The sequence below is a fragment of the Rattus rattus genome, chromosome 5 (assembly GCF_011064425.1).
Source record: "Rattus rattus isolate New Zealand chromosome 5, Rrattus_CSIRO_v1, whole genome shotgun sequence".
In the NCBI taxonomy this organism is placed as follows: Eukaryota; Metazoa; Chordata; class Mammalia; order Rodentia; family Muridae; genus Rattus; species Rattus rattus.
Window position 1 is genome coordinate 47,595,503 of NC_046158.1, and position 19,155 is coordinate 47,614,657.

Here is a 19,155-nt window from a genome sequence, read left to right on the forward strand (position 1 = left end):
TAGATAGATAGATAGATAGATAGATAGATAGATAGATAGATAGATAATAAATAGGTAGATGATGATAGAGAAAATGTGCCTTACCTGTAGCAGTAGAAAAGAGACATTTTCTAGAAAGGATAAAACAAAAGCCAGAAAATACACAGTCAAATGAGGCTCTGTATCCCCATTACATGGACTGGGAGAGGAGTGGTGAGTAAACGGCAGAGGTGGAGAAATCTACAGTTGTGTAGATGAGGTAAAGAATGAAGGAAAAAATTAAGATTAAGCGTTGAAGAAGATTCTCCAAATTGACCATTGAGTCAAAGGTTGACCCTAGCTAGGGTCTTCCCTTTGGACCTCGTTAGTTTGCCCCGACTCTTACCAGGCCTGAGCCCTCTCTTCACTGGCACGAGAGGGGGCTCTGTAGTGGAGAGCCTTCTGTTGGAGGGTGGGCTCTCTCTTTGCCAGTGGATGGGAGTGGGGAGGTCAATGTCATTCTTTTCCTTTTCTTTCATGTGTTTAAGCGTAGCCTTCCTTCAAAACACATCTTTCCTTTCCTTTCCTTTTTTTTTTTTTTTTAAATAGGGAAAAAAAAAGAGTCCATCGGCAGGCGGCCCCTCACTGAGCAGTCTGTGGGTGAACCACTACCACCCAAAGTGCAGCCCAGGAAAGGCAAAGCCGCACAGCCTGGTGCTTCTCCACCCAGTCACACCCACCAGCTCTACAGGAGGCTCTAGGAGGCTCTTTTCATTGTCTTAAGGCTCTGTCTCCCTAGGTAGCACTGGCCAGCCTCTAACTCATCATCCCCCTGCCTCAGGATCCCGAGTGTTTGTTTATGAATGTGCATCACTATGCCCAACTACCTAAAGCTTTTGAGGACTTAGAGTCATCAAAACCAGATGTCAAAATAAACCCCTCAGCCCAAAAGTAGCTTCTTCCTCATGTTTTTATCAGAATGACAAATGACTTTAAAATGGAACAGCTTCACAGGCCTTTGTCCAATTTCCTTGAATGTTGTAAGTCTCTCCTCCTCCTCCTTTCCCTCCTCCCCCTTCTCCTCCTCTTCCTCCTCCCCTTCCTCCTCCCCTGACTCCTCTTTTTTCTAAATATCTTTAATAATTCTCCTCATAGTGTACCCAGTAATGTCCTAAATACTTCATTTCCTGAGGTTATTGACTAAATAGACCTTCAGGTTTTGAAAAATGAATGAACTGTCCATACCCTCAAACCACCTCCCTCTTTCTCTGGCTCCAGGTAGACACCCTGGAGGTGATTCGACATCCAGAAGAAACCACCAACATGAAGAGACAAACCATGGCGTCTTACTTCCGGGTATGAAGGCTACCTTTTCTGTGTTCTACCTGTTTCCAGAAGCCCAACCTTCCCATATGTCTTACTCAATGTACTATTGCTGTGAACAGACACCATGACCATGGCAACTCATATCAAGGAAAACATTTCATTGGCACTTGCTTACAATTTTAGAGGTTTAGTCCATTTTCATCAATGCAGAAAACATGGTGGCAAGGAGGCAGACATGGTGCTGGAAAATAGGTGTGAGTTCTATATCTGAAACAGCAGGCAGCAAGAAGAGAAAGACACTGGACCTGGCTTGAGCATTTGAAACCCCAAAGCCCACCCTGTGTGACACACTTCCTCCAACAAGACCACACCTACTCCAAAAGGCCACACCTCCTAGTCCCTGTCAAGTAGTGTCACTCCCTAATGCCCAAGCATTCAAATAGGTGAGCCATGGGAGACAGTCGCATTCAAGCCACCACACCATGTGAGGTTCAGATGATGACAGAGTCCACAGAACCAGGGCCAGACACAAATACCAGTTAAGAAAAAGATGGGTAACCAAGTCTACATACCAAGTTCCAGGCCAGCCAGCCCTCCACAGTGAGTCCAGCCAGCCCTCCACAGTGAGTCCAGCCAGCCCTCCACAGTGAGTCCAGCCAGCCCTCCACAGTGAGTCCAGCCAGCCCTCCACAGTGAGTCCAGCCAGCCCTCCACAGTGAGTCCAGCCAGACCTCCATGTGAGTCCATCCAGACCTCCACAGTGGGTCCTTCTTTCAGAAAACAGGGAGGAGAGATTAGGAGAAAGGAGGAGGCTGCAGATAAAGAATACCACACACACAGCCCATTTTGTTGACTGTGCTGGGAGTCTTGGAGCAGCTTCTTGACTTAAAAGCGATGAGAAATACTTTCCCACCAAGCAATAGCAATCAATAAAGTTTAGGAAGTACTCTTTCAAGTTTGGACACTGAGAAAAGCATTGGCTTTATTTTCATAGGTTTGACTGACCCACTTGCCTGAGTCGCATTGCTTTCATTTCTGCCACCCTGGTTTCTGTCTAGAGAAATGTTCCTGTTGTGTAAGAACAGTACACATAGAAGTGTTCTATAAATACTCGTAAAGATAAAGAGAAGGCACATTGGCCATTCCACCAATTGGCACTAATCCTTATGAAACAGCGTTTGGAGACCCCTTAGAGATGACGTGCCCTGGGAGAGAGAGTTTGGGTAGCTTCATGGTAGAGGTACTGTTGTTAGGAGAAAGCAGGAGCTGATCTCATGGGCGGAGAATGAGATGGCAAGACAGGGTTGGCATAGAAAAGTATTTGACGGTATGGTTTGGGCTAGGGGAGCTGGACCATGGGCTGAAAGACAAGGCCAGCTAAAGAGTAGGACTTGGGAACCTGCAGCAGAGATAGAAGAAGGTTTCTTAATAGAAAGCTATCAGAGTCCAGCAAAGATGGCGGAGTTTCATAGGCAGAGTGAACTGGGCTCACAGTATGAGTGGTAGGGACCTCAGACCTTGAAGTCCAGGACTCCACAAATGCTGCCATTTGTGCCTTACAGTGCCTCTGGCAAGCAGCTCTCAGCACCCGTTTAATGTCTCTTGGATATTTGTGATTTCCTTTCTTCCTTATCCTCCTCAGCCTAGTCTAGTCCTCTTTACCAACCATGTTCTTGTCCTCCTAGTATATGTTGGTGCATGTGTGCACATGCATGCGTCCCTTCATGTGTGCGTGTGTTTCCCCTTGAGACTTGGGGGCTCTATGATTGTGATGTCATCCTCAATATTCTCAGCATCCCTATCAGAGGACAAGTCTCTAGCTTATAGTTTTGAGAAGTATGACCATGCCAACCAGTTCGGTATCTTCAAAATACTAGTCTCCAAATGCTAGAGCAGTAAAACAAGATACCTTGGTCTGTTAGATAACTTCTGATCATTAAGAGGAGTGGCTTCAGCAAATTGAAACTTGTTTTCTGTGTGGTTTGTAATTGGCTCTGAGAACTCTAATAATGGACAACCCCAAGGGACACACCCCTGTCCCACAAGCACCCTTCTTGTTGTTCATGTGTTTCTTCTTCTCTGTAAGGTATGTAATCATTGACCATCATAATTCTTTCCTCTAATAATCTTTCCCTATTCCTTCTCCTCTTTGTTTTCTCCTCTTCTCCTCTTCCTAGTCCTCCTCCTAGTCCTCCTCCTCTTTACCCCTCCTTCTGCTCTTGTTGCTCCTCCTCCTCTTCCTTTCCTTTTCACCCTTTCCCTCCCTCATCCTTACTACCAATGTTATCAGTATGATTTGTTGTGACCTTTCTGGTGGTTCTCAGGCGAATAAAGCAGCATGACCCCATGCTGGTTATTATAGAATGTCATCCCTTTGGATAGTAGAGGGCATTCCAGGATAACCTAGAACATGTTCATGAAGGGGTTTCTTGTCCTGTAGAGATACTACTTCAGCACCTGGATGTTTAAAGAGTGATTTCAACCTTGTGAAGTGAACTTACCTTGCCGCCCCCCTGTTACTGCTTTCATGTTCTTTCTCAACAATCTCTAGTGCTTCAGAAGTCCCCTGCTGCTCAGCAGGCCCCTGGGACTGGTACCTTGTTTCTCACTTCATGCTTGTTCTCTCCCTGCTAGTATTCTCTGATGGACCTGCTCTCCAAAATGGTGGTTGGACAGCCCCATTTTGTTCGTTGCATTAAGCCTAACGACGACCGCAAGGCCCTGCAATTCTCCCAAGACAGAGTCTTGGCCCAGCTTCGCTCCACAGGGATCCTGGAGACTGTCAGCATCCGCAGGCAGGGCTACTCCCATCGCATCCTTTTCGAAGAGTTTGTAAGACGGTCAGTGTCTTTGGCTGTGCACGTTGTACATAAGTTTCACCCTGTCTGTCTCTGTCCCCTGGAAGACTGATTCTTCTCAAAAGACCCCACCCAGAACTTCCCTCTAAACATGCAATTGCTATCAATATCGGCTGCCTGTTTAAATGTTACTGCAAACAGTTCAAGAATAGGCCAGGCTGAATCTGATCACATTTTAAAAAAAGTTCCTAAATATTTTATATTATAAATTCTTCAGTCACAAATTTTCTGAATATCCCACTGTGGTAACAGAATCAAGCTGTGCTCTGGAGAACTTGAATGTGCCCTAGCACCCTTTCCACTCTGAGCTCTGGTGCAGTATACTGTTACAGGAGGTAATCAGTACTCTCCCAGAGCCTACGGTGTTAGGAGAATCCAGGGCATGTTAGGTACTATCCTTAAAAGTGCGGCCTCATTTATCTATAGGACGACAGTGAGCCAGCCTTACTCTTCTCTGCTTGAAAGGCGAAGATCTTAGGACACAGATGTAATGTGACTTTTCCAAGATCCCATGTTAGAAATGGGAGAGCCAGGATTTGAACCCCAGCAGACCAGCTTCCCTCTTTACATTTTTAATCTCCCCAATCCAATGCATTCAGCTTGTGTTTATTATGACTCATAAACCGCAAAGGGGTTGGGGTTTCTAAACCCAGAATCTGCCTTATCTAAAGATGCTAGCTTGCTCCTCTGTCCACAGCTGGTTCAAGGCACCTCAGGTGCCACATAGTCACAGGTAGGATTTCCACTGAAGAAAAACTAACTAACTGCGATAACAACAGAACTCACCTTTGAGAAACACAAAGGATGCACAGAGTGAAGTAAGAGAATCTTCTAAAATCTGTCTCACCTGAATTGTCCTTTTACTCCCATTCTGATATATAGCAAAATATATATACATTATATAAATATGGAAGTAAAATATATATATTGAAAAATAACCTTGAATATATAATATTATATCTATATATCCCAAGCATGTATAATTAATATATGCTATATATAACATGTGATATATATATATATATCCTGAATATTATGTGTGTGTGTGTGTGTGTGTGTGTGTGTGTGTGTGTGTGTGTATGGTAGGTTGCTTCATCAAATCTTCCAAACTCTGCTAAGTTCCATGACAAGGTTAAGGGGAAAAAATGCTTGCAGTAGAACTTCTAAACTTAAAACAAGATAGAAAAAATATTTTAACTGTATCTCTTAGCCTTTTTCTTCTTCAGTCCTAACTTCGGAGCTGTATGAGAGGGAGCAAAGGTAATTTTAGCTCACGAGTGTAACTATAATTAGGCACAAAATGTTGAATACATAAAAACATTTAAGAAAACAGGTCAAATGCTAAGCAGACTGGCACCTCTTTGTTCACGATCAGAAAGCCAACAAGAGTTTCAAAATGTCAGAAAATCTGAGGGTATCAAAGATTTCCGAGCCAGCGAGTTAATTGGTATTTGGAGCCTTTTGAACAACTAAACAAGGAAATGGATGAGCCAGCAGCATCCCCTGATGTCAGTCAGCAAATAGGCGCTCCTTATCTTCCCACTCAGGAATGCTATTTTGTCAACTCTTAGCAGGAAATGGGCAGACAAAACAATCAAAGGCAGGGAGCAGAGGCGAGAGGTTTATCAAACAGAGGTAAATAAAAGGTAATGTTTCCTTAATGTTGCTCTCCAGCTCTTCCTGTTTTCTGATCTTCAAGTCTGAACCCTGAAAGGTCCTGTTTCTTCTGATTATGGTGTGTGTCCTTCATCCGTAATCCCTCCCCCCCACCTCCATCACTCAAATCTGTAGACTCAGCCAAGCCTGTTTCCCCTCTGTGTCCTTTTTGAATTTTCTGGCACAGTGCCTTGGGAGAGCTTCATCTTCTCCTCCAGTCAAGGGCCTTTGAGGAGCTCATCGATGGAGCTGAGTGAGTTGAGCATCTTTATCTGTTCTCGGGTAGACACTGAGGGGCCACGTGGCAGTGCTGCGTGGGTACTGAGACTCCCTGGAAGCCAGGCAGTTGAGGGCATCACAGAACGCCGAGGTGCAGCTTCATGTTTCCTGGTCAGGAGGCTCTGGAGCAGGTTGCCTAAGAAGGCCTGCCCTGGGTAGACACATTGGCCTGCGTGTGTTGAGCGTGTGCCAGCAAATGCCTATTTACTCTAGAAACTTGAGCGATCTAATTAAGAGACCCTAGTTCAAGCCTCCTTTTAGGCATACTTGGCAGGTAACCAAACACAGTAAAAGATGTTCTCATCTGCCTGGCAGCATGCTACGCAGGATCCCACACAAACTTGCTCCCAGTCACATCTGGGCAGGAGACCTGAACGCACACGCGCACGCACCCACGCACGCATGCACCCTCGCACGCATGCGCACGCGTGCGCATACACACACAGAGCACAAGGAAACTTGCTTTCTATCTTTCCATAGGGCTGAGGTTAATCCCCAGCACCTAAATAGTGGATCACAACCATCTGTAACTCCAGTCCCAGAGGATCGGGCACCCTCCTCCAACCTGCACGAGCACCAGGCAAGCCTGTGATGCACAGACATCCATGCAAGCAAAACACCCATTCATAAAAAGTAACAACACTTATAGCTGTAAGAAGAACCTGCTATGTCAACTGACACATTCCCATAAGGAATATTCTGAAGATTCCAGTTTTTTTCTCTGTGTCTTCATCAATGCTTACTGTGGTTGATCTTTTCACTTTAACCATTCTACTGAGTGGGAAGTGGTCTCCCCTAGTAGTTTCACTTGCAATTCTACAGTGCTCCGTGATACAAAGCGTCTCGTGATACAAAGCGTCTCTCCGTGTGTTTATTGGCTATTTGTGATAAGTTACTCTCTGCTGGTGAAATGACTCAATTCAAGGCAGATTATAAAGGCAGGTTTGTTGGGAAGCCGCTCTTGGGTGGGTGGGTTTACTGGTCCTAAGGAGGGAGGCCAGGGAAGTTGCCATGGGGTGGGAGACAGAGGGAAGGGCGTAGAAGAAGTAAGAGCATGCACAGGAAGGGAGAGAGGAAATGCAGAGACAATACAGGGAGAGAGGGGAGACAGAAATGTCTATGTTAAATAGGGAAAAGCTTCTGGGGGAGGGAAGCCCATGCTATCAGTCACTGTAGCAGGTTAGGGACTGAGGGATACTGGGAGAACCTGGAGGTCAGGTCTGCTTTGGAATGTAGAATATGTACCTCAACTGCTTGTCCTTAGTCTGAATCCCAACATCTCAGCCTTTTGTTGATAGCAAATGAATAAGGGGTGACATAATCATCTATGACTACTTCCTGCTGGCATTGGGGACATCATTCAAGAAGCTGGAATATTGGCCAGGTTTGGGGAGAACAGCAGGCTTCTGTTCAAGCCCTGCAGGACTATCTGGGGTTAGGGTCAAAGACCCAGTTGAAGCAGCTTGTGAGGCTATGGGGGAGCATCTGTAGGTAGACACTTCAGAGCTCTTCTGTTTGCAGGAAACACCTAAACGTGGCAGGACGGTGGAACAGATGTGTATGCTGGGTGGACATTGGTGACTTTGAGGCCCACAGTCTTTGTAGTTAGATGGGGGTTGGAAGGGAGTTCTAGAACCAGGCTGTTGATTGACTGTACTTATCTGGAGGCCATTTGACCTGTGAGAGGTAGATTCGAGCGAATGCCCTGAAGCTTATAAGAATCGTTTTAAGTTTACAAAAAGAGATAAATTTTAGATATGTTAGTATTACCACTGTTAAGTGTTAAGGCTCTGAACTTCGAAGTCTCAATACAACAGGAGCACAGTGAGTGGAAGAAATCGGAAACGTTTCTCACTTCTTTTACATACCTTAAAATCACCTTTCTATCACCATTTAAGTTTTTCACATACTCCAGCCTTCGTAACTGCATTTACCAACCTTAAAACCATTTCCTAGACCCTCAAACAAGTCCACAACCCCCCTCAGAGACCTGAGAAAGATACATTATGATCTAAATGTCTATATATCAATTAAAATGGCAGAGACTAGGCCAAAGTCCACTCCTTGGTTGTCCCAGGTTCCTGTTGTCTCCACAGCTGCGTTGGGGACACAGGTCCCAGGGTAGGATCAGTCTTTACTGACTGGCCCAGCAAATCTGATAGCCCTTCCTATGGAGGAGGAACTTGGAAGTCTAACCTTCCGGCATGTTCTGTGTCCTGTTTGTCTACAGTTTGGGCAAGTCTTGGCAGCAGGCAAGTCTTGTTCAGTGGTTAGCATACCATAGTCCAGAGGAAGTCCTTTGTTGTTGTGCCCATATCTTTTTGGGACCTTGGTGAAGTCACTGCTAGGATTTGGGAGTCTCTGTCTGCCATGAGAAGTTTAAGCATCTTAAATGCCACATTAAGCAGGTCTCTAAAAGGCCTGGGGACCATTTATCTATCTAAAGTTTATTGGAATAGACAAACTTTGCTTGTTTCTAATAACTCTTTGAAGGTGTAACCTTGAAAACATATTCAGTGGGTATAAAGCCTAGTCTTGTTAAGTTTGAGCCTCAAAAAAGCCAGGATTTTTTTTAATTGAAGATCTTCTAGTGTTAAAATAAAAATTTTAACCATAGATGCAGTTCATAGAGAAAACTGGCAACTTTGCTGAACTGACATCATGGCATCATTATAGACAATTGTAGTTTTACGTGTAGTTTAATTTGTCCAAACAGCTAAAGCTTAAAAAGACAGAGAAGTTAGATTTGGCTGTCAGCAAGGTACTGAATGACTTTGGCTCCCTTTAGTTAAGGTGGTGGTGAAGCTGTGAGTTTCCCATAACAAGATGGCTGGTAGTCGTGTGGCTGCCCTTAATCAGCCTGGCGGTGAACCTTATTTATCCCATAGTCACGGTGGTGGGCACTGGGGTACAGCTAAGCAGCCATGGCAGGTAATTTAAAGTGAGCAGGCTGTGCCCTCACCACCACTGTTGCCAGCACCATCACCACCTCACATGGATGAGAAGGAAGGGCAGGGGCAGGGCTAGGCAGTTCCTGAATCTATGTATGTGGACATGCTCAGCTGCTGAAGTTGTGTTTCAGTGAAGAAGGGGAGGGGCAAGAGCATGGTTCCCCAAAAATTTGCACATAGAGATTTCAGACCAATTTGGATAAATTTTTCACTTTCAGGTCCAGTGGAACTGATTCTCCCAGGCTTTGCTGGAATCCAAAGGCTGGATTATGCAGCATTCTGCAAAAAAAAGTCTGGGGAGGGGAAGCCTCAGGCCACATGTCTTTGAATCCAAGGCTCTACCCCCAACTGCTCCCCATACCTCCCTCTCAACCTTGCCCTCTGACATACACAATTAACATATGTGTGATGTAAGTTATGTGATTAACAAATATTTTCTTTCCTTCTCTTTCTAATTTATCCTCCTCCTCTTTCTAATTTCTTCTCCCCTTCTTTTGTCTCCTGCTCCTCCTATTTCTTTTTGAGACAGGGTTTTACCATGTAGCCTTGGCTGGCCTGGAACTTGCTATCTAGACCGTGTCCGTCTTGAACTCACAGAGATCTCACCTGCCTCTGTCCAAGCAGTGGTGTTAAAGGCATCTGCCACTATACCCAATGTCTTCTCACTTTCTCGATAGGTTCCTCCGGCCCATATTATTTTTGATTTGGATGAAGCCCTGCGTTTTCTTTTGTAGTTTTGTGTCTCAGTGTCCCAGTTAAACAACCACATAGTCCAAGGTCACAGAGATTTCTTCCTGTTTCTTTTTCTTAATGGTTATATAATTTGAGCTCTCCTATTTCATACCTGTGATCCACCTTGCAGTACTGTGTGTGTGTGCGTGTGTGTGTATGTGTGTATATGTGTGTGTATGTGTATGTGTGTGTATGTGTGTATGTGTGTGTGTGTGTGTGTATGTGTGTGTATGTGTGTGTATGTGTGTGTATGTGTGTGTATGTGTGTGTATGTGTGTATGTGTGTGTGTATGTGTGTATATGTGTGTGTGTGTGTGTGTGTGTGTGTGTGTGTGTGTATGTGTGTGTGTGTGTGTATGTGTGTATGTGTGTGTATGTGTGTGTGTATGTGTGTGTGTATGTGTGTGTGTGTGTGTGTGTGTGTGTGTGTGTGTGTGTGTATATATGTGAGGTAGGGGGTCTTTTCTTTGGGATCCCGAATTCAGTTTCATTTCACAGGCCTTTTTGAATGAATTCGATTTTATTCATTCCTTTATTTATTTATTTATTTATTTATTTATTTACTGAACTCCTGTCTATCCTTCTACCACGGCATCCTGAATGGACTTTTGCCCATTTCACTCTCTGAGGTGCCAGCATGGGGTTTATCTAAAATTCCCATGGAAGCATTTTGCCTCCTCCACTAACAGGACCATCCAGGCACCACTGGGGAAGTTTGGGCCCCACTGCTTGGTGGGGGGGGGGGTTCTTCCTGCTTTGCTACTCTGCTTTTCCAGCTTCCTCTTCTGTCCTTCCCCTCTCAGACCAAGCCCCAGTCCAAACCGAAAGAGTCAGGAGTCCTCAAAACACTAGCACACTGTTCCATTCTTCAGTGCCTTTGTTCACTTCGCTGAGCACGCAGCTACTTGGGCAAGCCTATTCTTTAGGACCTTGAGCCATGTTCTCTTCTCTGCGGTACTCCATGTAACTCAGGCCGGGTTAGAAGTCCCCCAGGGCTGCTTTATTGAAAGTCCTTGCTACACGGATCACCTGCCTCTCCTTTCAACCCTCACCGCCTGCGAGGCACGGCCAGCACCGTACCGTACCGTGGCTCAGGTTAGCTGCTTTAGAAATATCTGTGAAGTCTGAAAAATAAAAACCTCACCTTGCCTTCTTTTTGCTCTGCAACAGAGAGAGGTTTTAGTTTTAGTTTTGGTTTCAAGACAAGGTTTCTCTGTATATCCCTGGCTGTCCCACACTCTATTGACCAGGCTGGCCTCAAACTCAGAGACCTGCCTGCCTCTGCCTCCCAAGTGCTGGGATTAAAGGCGTGTACCATCAAAAGCCTGGCTCAAAGACAGTTATTTTGTTTTGTTTTGTTTTTAATTTATTTTTACACTCGATTTTATTCCCTTCTCAGTCCACCCTCGGACAGACAGTTCCACATCTCATACCTCACCCACCCCTTGTGTCTCCACAAGGATGTCCCCACCCCACCCGCCTCACCAGACCTCTAAACCTCCTGGGGCCTCCAGTCTCTTGAGGGTTAGGGCACCTTCTCTGACTGAGCCCACACCCGGGAGTCCTCTGCTGTACATGTGCTGAGGTTTTTATGGGAACTCAATAGAACAAGCTCCACAAGGCACAGGAGACTGCTGTGGCTTCCGCTGTGGCCTCTTCTCGCTTGTCTTCCTGCCTGTCATCTCACTTGCAGATAGGAGGAGCCACTTGGAGCTTCCTGCAGAGAATGAATACATCTTATGGAAAGCAGTGCTGGCAGGCAGGCTTCCTCCTCCTCTGACTGAGTCATGGATCTCTCAGTAATAAGTGGCCCAAATGCCAATGAGCTGAAGCAAAAAGTAAAAGAGATTAATAGATCGGCTTATAAAACCCAGCACAGTGTCGGATGCAGGGCATCGAGCAGTCATACCAAGCCACCGGCCCAGCCCTTTGATTGGCTTTGTCTCTGAGAATTACTTCTTCACAGTAAACAGACTGTAGCAGGAAGGATCACATATATACCCTTGGACCAGTCTCTAAGACCAGGAAGAATGTGGGGTCGAGTGCCTGGATGAGGCCAACCCCACTTGAACCATAGTGTGAGGGACTCCACTGAAGGAAAGACGGGAAACCATAGGCTAAAAGACCAAGTGTGTATTACTCTTTATTTTGACAGTGCTGTACCCCTAACCACACAGAAAGTTTATCCTCATCTATTTACATCTTGGGCCCTCTAAAAACGTTTTTTAAGGACAAACTTTTTGTTGACAACCCAGGATGGTAACTTGGAAAATGAATTATATACTGGGGCTGGAGAGATGGTTCAGCAGTTAATAGCGCTGACTACTCTTCCAGAGGTCCTGAGTTCAATTCCCAGCAATGGAAAGTTCTGAGTTCAATTCCCAACAACCATATGGTGGCTCACAGCCATCCGTGATGGGATCTGATGCCCTCTGCTGGTGTGTCTGAAGACAGCGACAGTGTGCTCATATACATAAAATAAGTAAATCTTTAAAAAGAGAATTATATACTTACAATATACTGATTATATATTTATACTTATACTTATTATAAACTGATTGTTTTAATTTAAACATTTCACTGTTACCTGTCTGCTTGCTTGTTTTGCCTTTTATATAATTTCACAGACTCTGAGGAAGATCATCGAAAGGAGTTCCCAATCCCACTTCCCTCCATCACTTCGGGCTCTGCTTGACTCAATCTCCTGCCAGTTGACATGTCACTTTGGTCATGTCCGTATATTTCATGATATATCTGAGGCACAGGGATCCTCTCGGAAATGTCACTTCCCTCCTTGGGATCTCATCACTATTTGTCACTTCCCCCTAGGGATCTCATCACTCTTTGCAGCCTTCGCATTGTTAACTTGGTTCTTTTCTTACTGTGAAATGATAGCCACTGTTTATGATTCTCCTGTCAAAAGCCTCTCTTTGTTTCTAGAGGCTTATATTTTCTTTCTTCCTACACAAATAGTCATTGAGCTGTTGGCCAGCTACCTCTGGGCTCTGATTCCGCCTGCCACCTTTTCCCTCTTAAGAACAATAAAAGAAGTTCCTCGTTCCTTTTGGCAGTGAGTGTTGTGTCCTTAGTGGGGCCCCAGGTGACTCAAACTTGACGGTCAGCAGAATTACAACTCTCTGGCTCATCCCTGATTCTAACCCACTGTATAGCCCCTTAAACATGGCATTTTATGGCCACTGACCCAAATGAGTACATATTCCTTAATATTTATTCAATAGACAAAGTGGCATTGCCCCTAGTAAGGTTTCAGTTAACTGGTCTTCTCTCTAGGTCAGCTTTCAGGGCTCTGAAGTCCAGTGTAGGAAAGAGAGCAGGGAGTCTCATGTTCCAGGTGTGCAAGCATTCAACTATTCTTCACGTACCACTCAGTTTTGAATGATTAAATCCAAAATCTATCGTTAAAAAATCTTCCTCAAGAGCTGGAGACAAAAATCTGGGACTATGGCTACTTCTTCATTAGCTTTCTTACTTTTTAATTTAATTTAATGTTTATAGTGTTATTCCTGCACATATGTCTGAGTACTACATGTGTGGCCTGTGCCTATAGAGGCCAGAAGAGGGCATCAGATTCCCAGGAACTGACGGTTTTGAGACAGTTGGAGCCATCATGTGGTTGCTGGGAATCAAACTCAGGTTCTCTGGTAGAGCAGCCAGTGCTCTGAACCACTGAGCCATCTCTCCAGCCTTCTTCATTAAGTTTAAAGATACCCTCATGTTTAGATCCTCCTGCCATGCTTCTTGGGTATCTTGTAAGATTCAAACTTAAGGACAAAGGCTGCCTTAGGCAAACACCAGGTGGAATTTAAGATAACACCCTGTTCCAGGAATTGAGCTAGCTGCCCTCAGCAGGGGTCCTTCACCACCCCGTCTGCAAGCCAAAGATATTTCCCCACCAAGGGCCTCCAATGAATTCAAAGGACAATAGGCAGCAATGAATTCAAAAGGTAATAGGCCCCACCAATAAGAAATAACGAACTCATGCTGTAACCTAAAGCCTATACCCTGAAGCAGTATAAAGGGTGTGGGCCTTTGTTCTTCAGGGTCACCTCTGTCCTGAGTACAGGGTCACCCCAGTGTACTGGACCATTAAACCTCTTGCTTATTGCATCGATTTCCATCTCCGTGTTTTCGTGAGTGGGACCTTCTGGACATAGGGCTGATCGGATCCTACAATCTCAGACAGTTTCTGTGAGCTCACACAGAGGGTGTAAAGCTGGACTCTATAGTTATAAATTGGTTGTTTCTAATGTTTTTCCTGCTCACGTGCTCATGATCTATCTCTTCTCATGGTGACCTCCGCTCCACCCCCACCCATGCCCTTCACTCTTTCCTCGATCTTTCTACCTCCCTGTATTCCCCCACTCCATCTTCAAGCCCCACCTTTCTTCCTCTATTGTCCAATCACAGACTCTAGCCTTTAATTGACCAGTTAAATCAGAGAGGAGCAAGCTTTACATAGCATCATTTGGTGTACATGAGGATCTGTTTATCTGGAGCAACCAGTTCTTGAGTCAGTATTTAGCATTCAAATACAAGCAGCATCAGGGCATCCTATTACATGTGGGCCCCAGTTGATTGCCCTGGTTTAGAAGGTCTAGGAGGCACATCCTTGCTTGAGGAAGTATGGCACCGGGGTGGAATTTGAAAGCTTTAAACCCCACCCACACATCGATTTGTTTTATCTGCTTTGTGCTTGCAGTAAAGGCTATGAACTCTCGACTGTCTGCTCCTGCCTATGGCTGCTGCTTGCTGCCATGCCTCCTACCGTGACAGACTCTTCTGGAACCATAAAGCCAAATGAACTCTTTCTTTCTTAAGTTGCTTTGATCAAAGTGTTTTTATCATAGGACAGAAAGGTGACTAATACAAGCACCCAATTAGAAATATAAATGAAGAAAATTAAGAAGAAAAAATTTAAAAGAAAGCAATTTAGTGTGAATTATTGACCTAGGACATCCCCGTTTTGAAGCAGTCCAACTGAAGAAAACCTCTTTTGTCTTGCTCTTTCTTTTTCCCTCTTTTATTTTCCTTAGTTGCTTGCTTTCTCTCTCTCTCTCTCTCTCTCTCTCTCTCTCTCTCTCTCTCTCTCCCTCTTTCTTTCTTTCTTTCTTTCTTTCTTTCTTTCTTTCTTTCTTTCTTTCTTTCTTTCCGTCTTTTCCTTTCATGATGTGAGTCTTAGGAAACAAACTCAGATTGCCAAATGTGGCAGCCATTACTATTACCTGTTGAGTCACCAGGCCAGCCCCTGCCTGCTCCATTCTGAGGAGGTCTGCTAGCCTGTGATGTCTAGATGACTTGAGATCTAACTAATGGGAGCAATACACTGCATGTTTTCTTTTGCAATCATCTCGCCAAGTGCTTTGATATTTCTCCCTTCCTTTTCTATACCTTCCTTTTGTGATTAAAATAAAAGTAATGAAGAGATACAAACCTGTTGAGTTTCCTGATGATGCCATAACAAATGGGCAAGTGAGAAGAAACACAAGGATGACTGTGGACTAGTGGGCTAGTCACTGAATTTTTATATTCATCAAGGGTCTGAGAAGCTAGACATGGGCTGCAACTATCCTGTTGTTACTCTGAGTATTTTTACTTTTTTTTTTTTACCCTCCTACACACCCCTTGGGAGCTTCCTTTGCACCTGAGTTTGCAGTTCTGATCCTCTTGCCTTCCTATTCTCTGCCAATCAAAGTAATCTGTTACTTTCTAATTCAGCCACATCCAAGTTCTTAGGACAGAAGCATAATGTAAGTAGATTCTTGCCCCCCACTTCCCAAGTGCTGGTATCATACGTATATTCCACCATGCCCAGGCAAAGTTTAGATTTCTATTACACATTAATATATGAATGAGCAGGAATTATGTCTGATTCTTGGTGTCACTCTCGTTTTCTTCCTTCACTTGAACTTATAAAGTGTCAGCAATGGAATCAAAAACATTAACACATACCCAGTGTTAGCCAAATGCTGTCATGTGATAGTTAATGTCAACCCTCAGCCTGACACACTAGGTGGGCCTTGTGGAGTGTCTGTGAAAGATTTTCTTAATTACATTAATGAATGTGGGATGGCTTGCCCACTGTGGGCAATATCATTTGCCTGGAAAGGATATCAGGACCAAGTAAAAACAGAGAAGATGAGGCATGCACTAGCAAATACACATCTGACCTCTGGTCTTGACTGTGACCGACTCTCATGTTTCCGTCACTTTGACATCAGAGCCGTAATGGACTCTAACCTGGAACTTGTGAGCTAAAATAAACCCTTTATCCTTTTAGTTGATTTTGCCAGGACATTTCTATCAGCAACAGGAAAGGGAACTGAGACACACAATAAGTAATAGGACATCAGAGAAATATATAATCTCAGGCCTTCAGCACAACTTCTTATCCCAAGGCCCACATTTAGAAGCATTTCTAAGGATGCAATAGATATAATCATTTCTCTTGTTTGGTAGCAGATGGTGGCCAGCTGCTCATTCTCTTTACCGATGGCTGAACACAAAGGGAGGAAAAAATAAGTGGCTTATGGTAAATATAAGAACTTAATAAACGAAATCTGAAATTTTAGACACACAAAGGGAAGTGGGCAATTGGGGGGTAATTATCAAATTATCCAAGCCAGAATTGCTGTGCTATCTCTGTTATCTACATGAAAGAAAAATATTTAAGTGGATTGGATTATTCAGATAATTATCCAATGTTTTGGGGTCTCTGATGAGACCGTCAGGATGGTCATGGATAGAGACAGAGAATCCACAAAGAGGCATAGGAATACACCTCCTCGCTCATGATCAGAACGCTGCTACTTGAAGGTAAATGATTTTTGATGCAACTGGTAGACTTATGATCTTTTGACTTAGGATGGGTCTATTACAGGATTAGACCAAATAACAAGCTTTACCTAATGCTTTAATTTATTTTTAATTACAAAAATGTGTGGCTCATTTACTCTAAAATTATTAAGTATTTTACATATAAAACTGAATTCCTTTTCTCATTTCCCAGCATCTGCTCACCCCCTGCCTCTTTCTAAAGGAGCTGCAGTAATGCTCTTGGTAGTTTCTGCAGCCTGCCTTTCTATTCAGTACTGTACTCTATAGAGCCACAAGTCCTTCCCCACTTCCTATTGAGCTCTGTGCTTCTTATTTAGCCATTTCTCTACTGTTGATATTGGAATTATTTCTATTAGCCAGCAATGTTCAACCAACAGTTGGGAAAGTTTCTACAAGGTGATTTCTGAGGGATTAACTTTTGCAGGAGGAAAGCGGTAATTTCCCTTAGAAAAACCCTCGTAAGTTCTTTGGGTTAAACAAAGAGATTTGTGGGATTCCCCTCTTTTCCTTTAGAGACACTGTCACTGGGTTGGGGGAGGGTAGTCACTTTGTTTTAGAATTCTGTTTCTTTCCAGGATTCTCCAGCCTTCTCACTAAACATGGTTCCTTGGAGAGCTCTTTGAAAATATATATTCTTAAGACCAGGCATGGTAGCACGTGCCTTCTGGAGGCAGAAGCAGGTCTACTTCTGTGAGTTTGAGGCCAGCTTGGTCTACAGAGCTGGTTCTAGGACAGCCAGGGCCACACAGAGAAACTCCATCTCAAAACAAAACAAACAATAAAAGAAAGGAAGGAAGGAAGAGAGACAGGGAGAGAGAGTGAGAGAGAGAGAGAGAGAGAGAGAGAGAGAGAGAGAGAGAGAGAGAGAGAGAGAGAATACAGATTCCTGAGCCCTGCTTCCAGGGTTTCTGATTCATCCAGTAGAGTGGGTGTTTTAGAGAGAAAAGGGGGCACATTTGCATTTTAACAAGTTTTCTAGGTGCTGAGAGGTACCCTGTAGGTGGCTCTTAAGAATGAATACCCTGTGACAGAGAATGTGGCTGAGCTACTAAGAGCTCAAACATAGTTTCTAAGGAAATCTTCACACATCCAAATATTTCAACAATAGTTCTGAATTTTTTATAATAACAGTATTAGGTCATGGGAAACATGCTTTTTTTTTTTCTTTTTTCTTTTTTTCGGAACTGGGGACCCAACCCAGGGCCTTGCGCTTGCTAGGCAAGCGCTCTACCACTGAGCTAAATCCCCAACCCCCCCTTTTTTTTAAGATTGATTTATTTATTTTATTTATATGAGTACATTGTCACTGTCTTCAGACACTCCAGAAGAGGGCATCAGATCCCATTACAGAGGGTTGTGAGCCACCATGTGGTTGCTGGGAATTGAACTCAGGACCTCTAGAAGAGCAGTCGGTGCTCTTAACCCCTGAGCCATCTCTCCAGCCCCCAGAAACATGCTTTTAAGAATACATGAACAATTCTTTAGGCCAAGGGAGAAGTCAACATACCATCTTTGTTAGACCCTTTGTTTTGGCTTCTCAAAGGGTCATTCTGTTCCAACCTGTGAGTTATAGGTGGAACACCCTTTCACAGGGGTCACCTAAGACCACCCTGCATACTAGATAGTTACATAACAATTCATAATACTAGCAAAATTAGAGTTATGAAGTAGCAACGAAAATAATTTTATTGTTGGGGGTTACCAAAACTGTATTAAAGGAACTGTATTAAAGAGTCACAGCAGATCCTCAACTTTGTCAGTTAGCTTCTAGTGAATAGTTCTAGGGTGTAAGCATTTACCTCCTGACCCCCAAGGCATCCCACCCTATGATCACCACCACATCCTGTGAACTCTGGATGAAATCTCCATCCAGATTTTAAGTATCTTCTTCAGTTCCATCCTCTGGGCATCATTGAACAAATCATCTCTACTTGAGGGAGTCAATCATGTTTCCCTAAGTCTGTGATTTCAGAGTTGAGTTCAATCACCAGAGATATTTACTAAGAGGCAGATCCCTGAGGTCAACCCTAGAGATTTCCATTGTGTCAGAAGGATCCCCAGTAGATCTTGGAGGCCTGCATCTTTTTGAAAAACCTCCAGATGATGCTGATCTAGGTGGTCTGCGCACCACCCCTCAAGAGACCTTGCCTTTTGTTTCTAAGCTCAATGTCTCCAGCTCCTTCACCATCTGCTCTCATGATATGATCAGAATCAAATCACTATCCTGATTGCTTAATGCTGCTTGCCAAAATATCCCTAAGTATACTCAGATTCCCCCTTCCACATACACACACACACACACACACTTTGGCTTGTTATTCTTCATAGCATATATCCCTACCCAAATTGATGTCCTTCACGAGGTGGGGGAAGTTATCCACTTTGCTTACTCATGCCAGTTAGCACCTCTACCAGTTGGGTCCTACATGAATTAATCAACTTTTTCATTGCTGTAACAAAATACCCAAGGCAGGAAGCTTATAAAGAAAAGAAGTTTATTTACATCATAATGTTAAATGTTCAAGTATATGACACTAGCA

The 19,155-nt window shown here is 44.0% G+C and overlaps 1 protein-coding gene across 1 annotated transcript in view; it reads left to right on the forward strand.

Annotated features, from left to right (window-relative positions):
• Myo3b (myosin IIIB) overlaps positions 1–19,155 on the forward strand; it is a 348,212-nt gene that overhangs the window by 197,851 nt on the left and 131,206 nt on the right. Inside the window, exons 23-24 of the mRNA XM_032901950.1 lie at positions 1,237–1,314; positions 3,919–4,124. Of these exons, the coding sequence (XP_032757841.1) occupies positions 1,237–1,314; positions 3,919–4,124 (284 nt within the window). The remainder of the gene's footprint in view (positions 1–1,236; positions 1,315–3,918; positions 4,125–19,155) is intronic.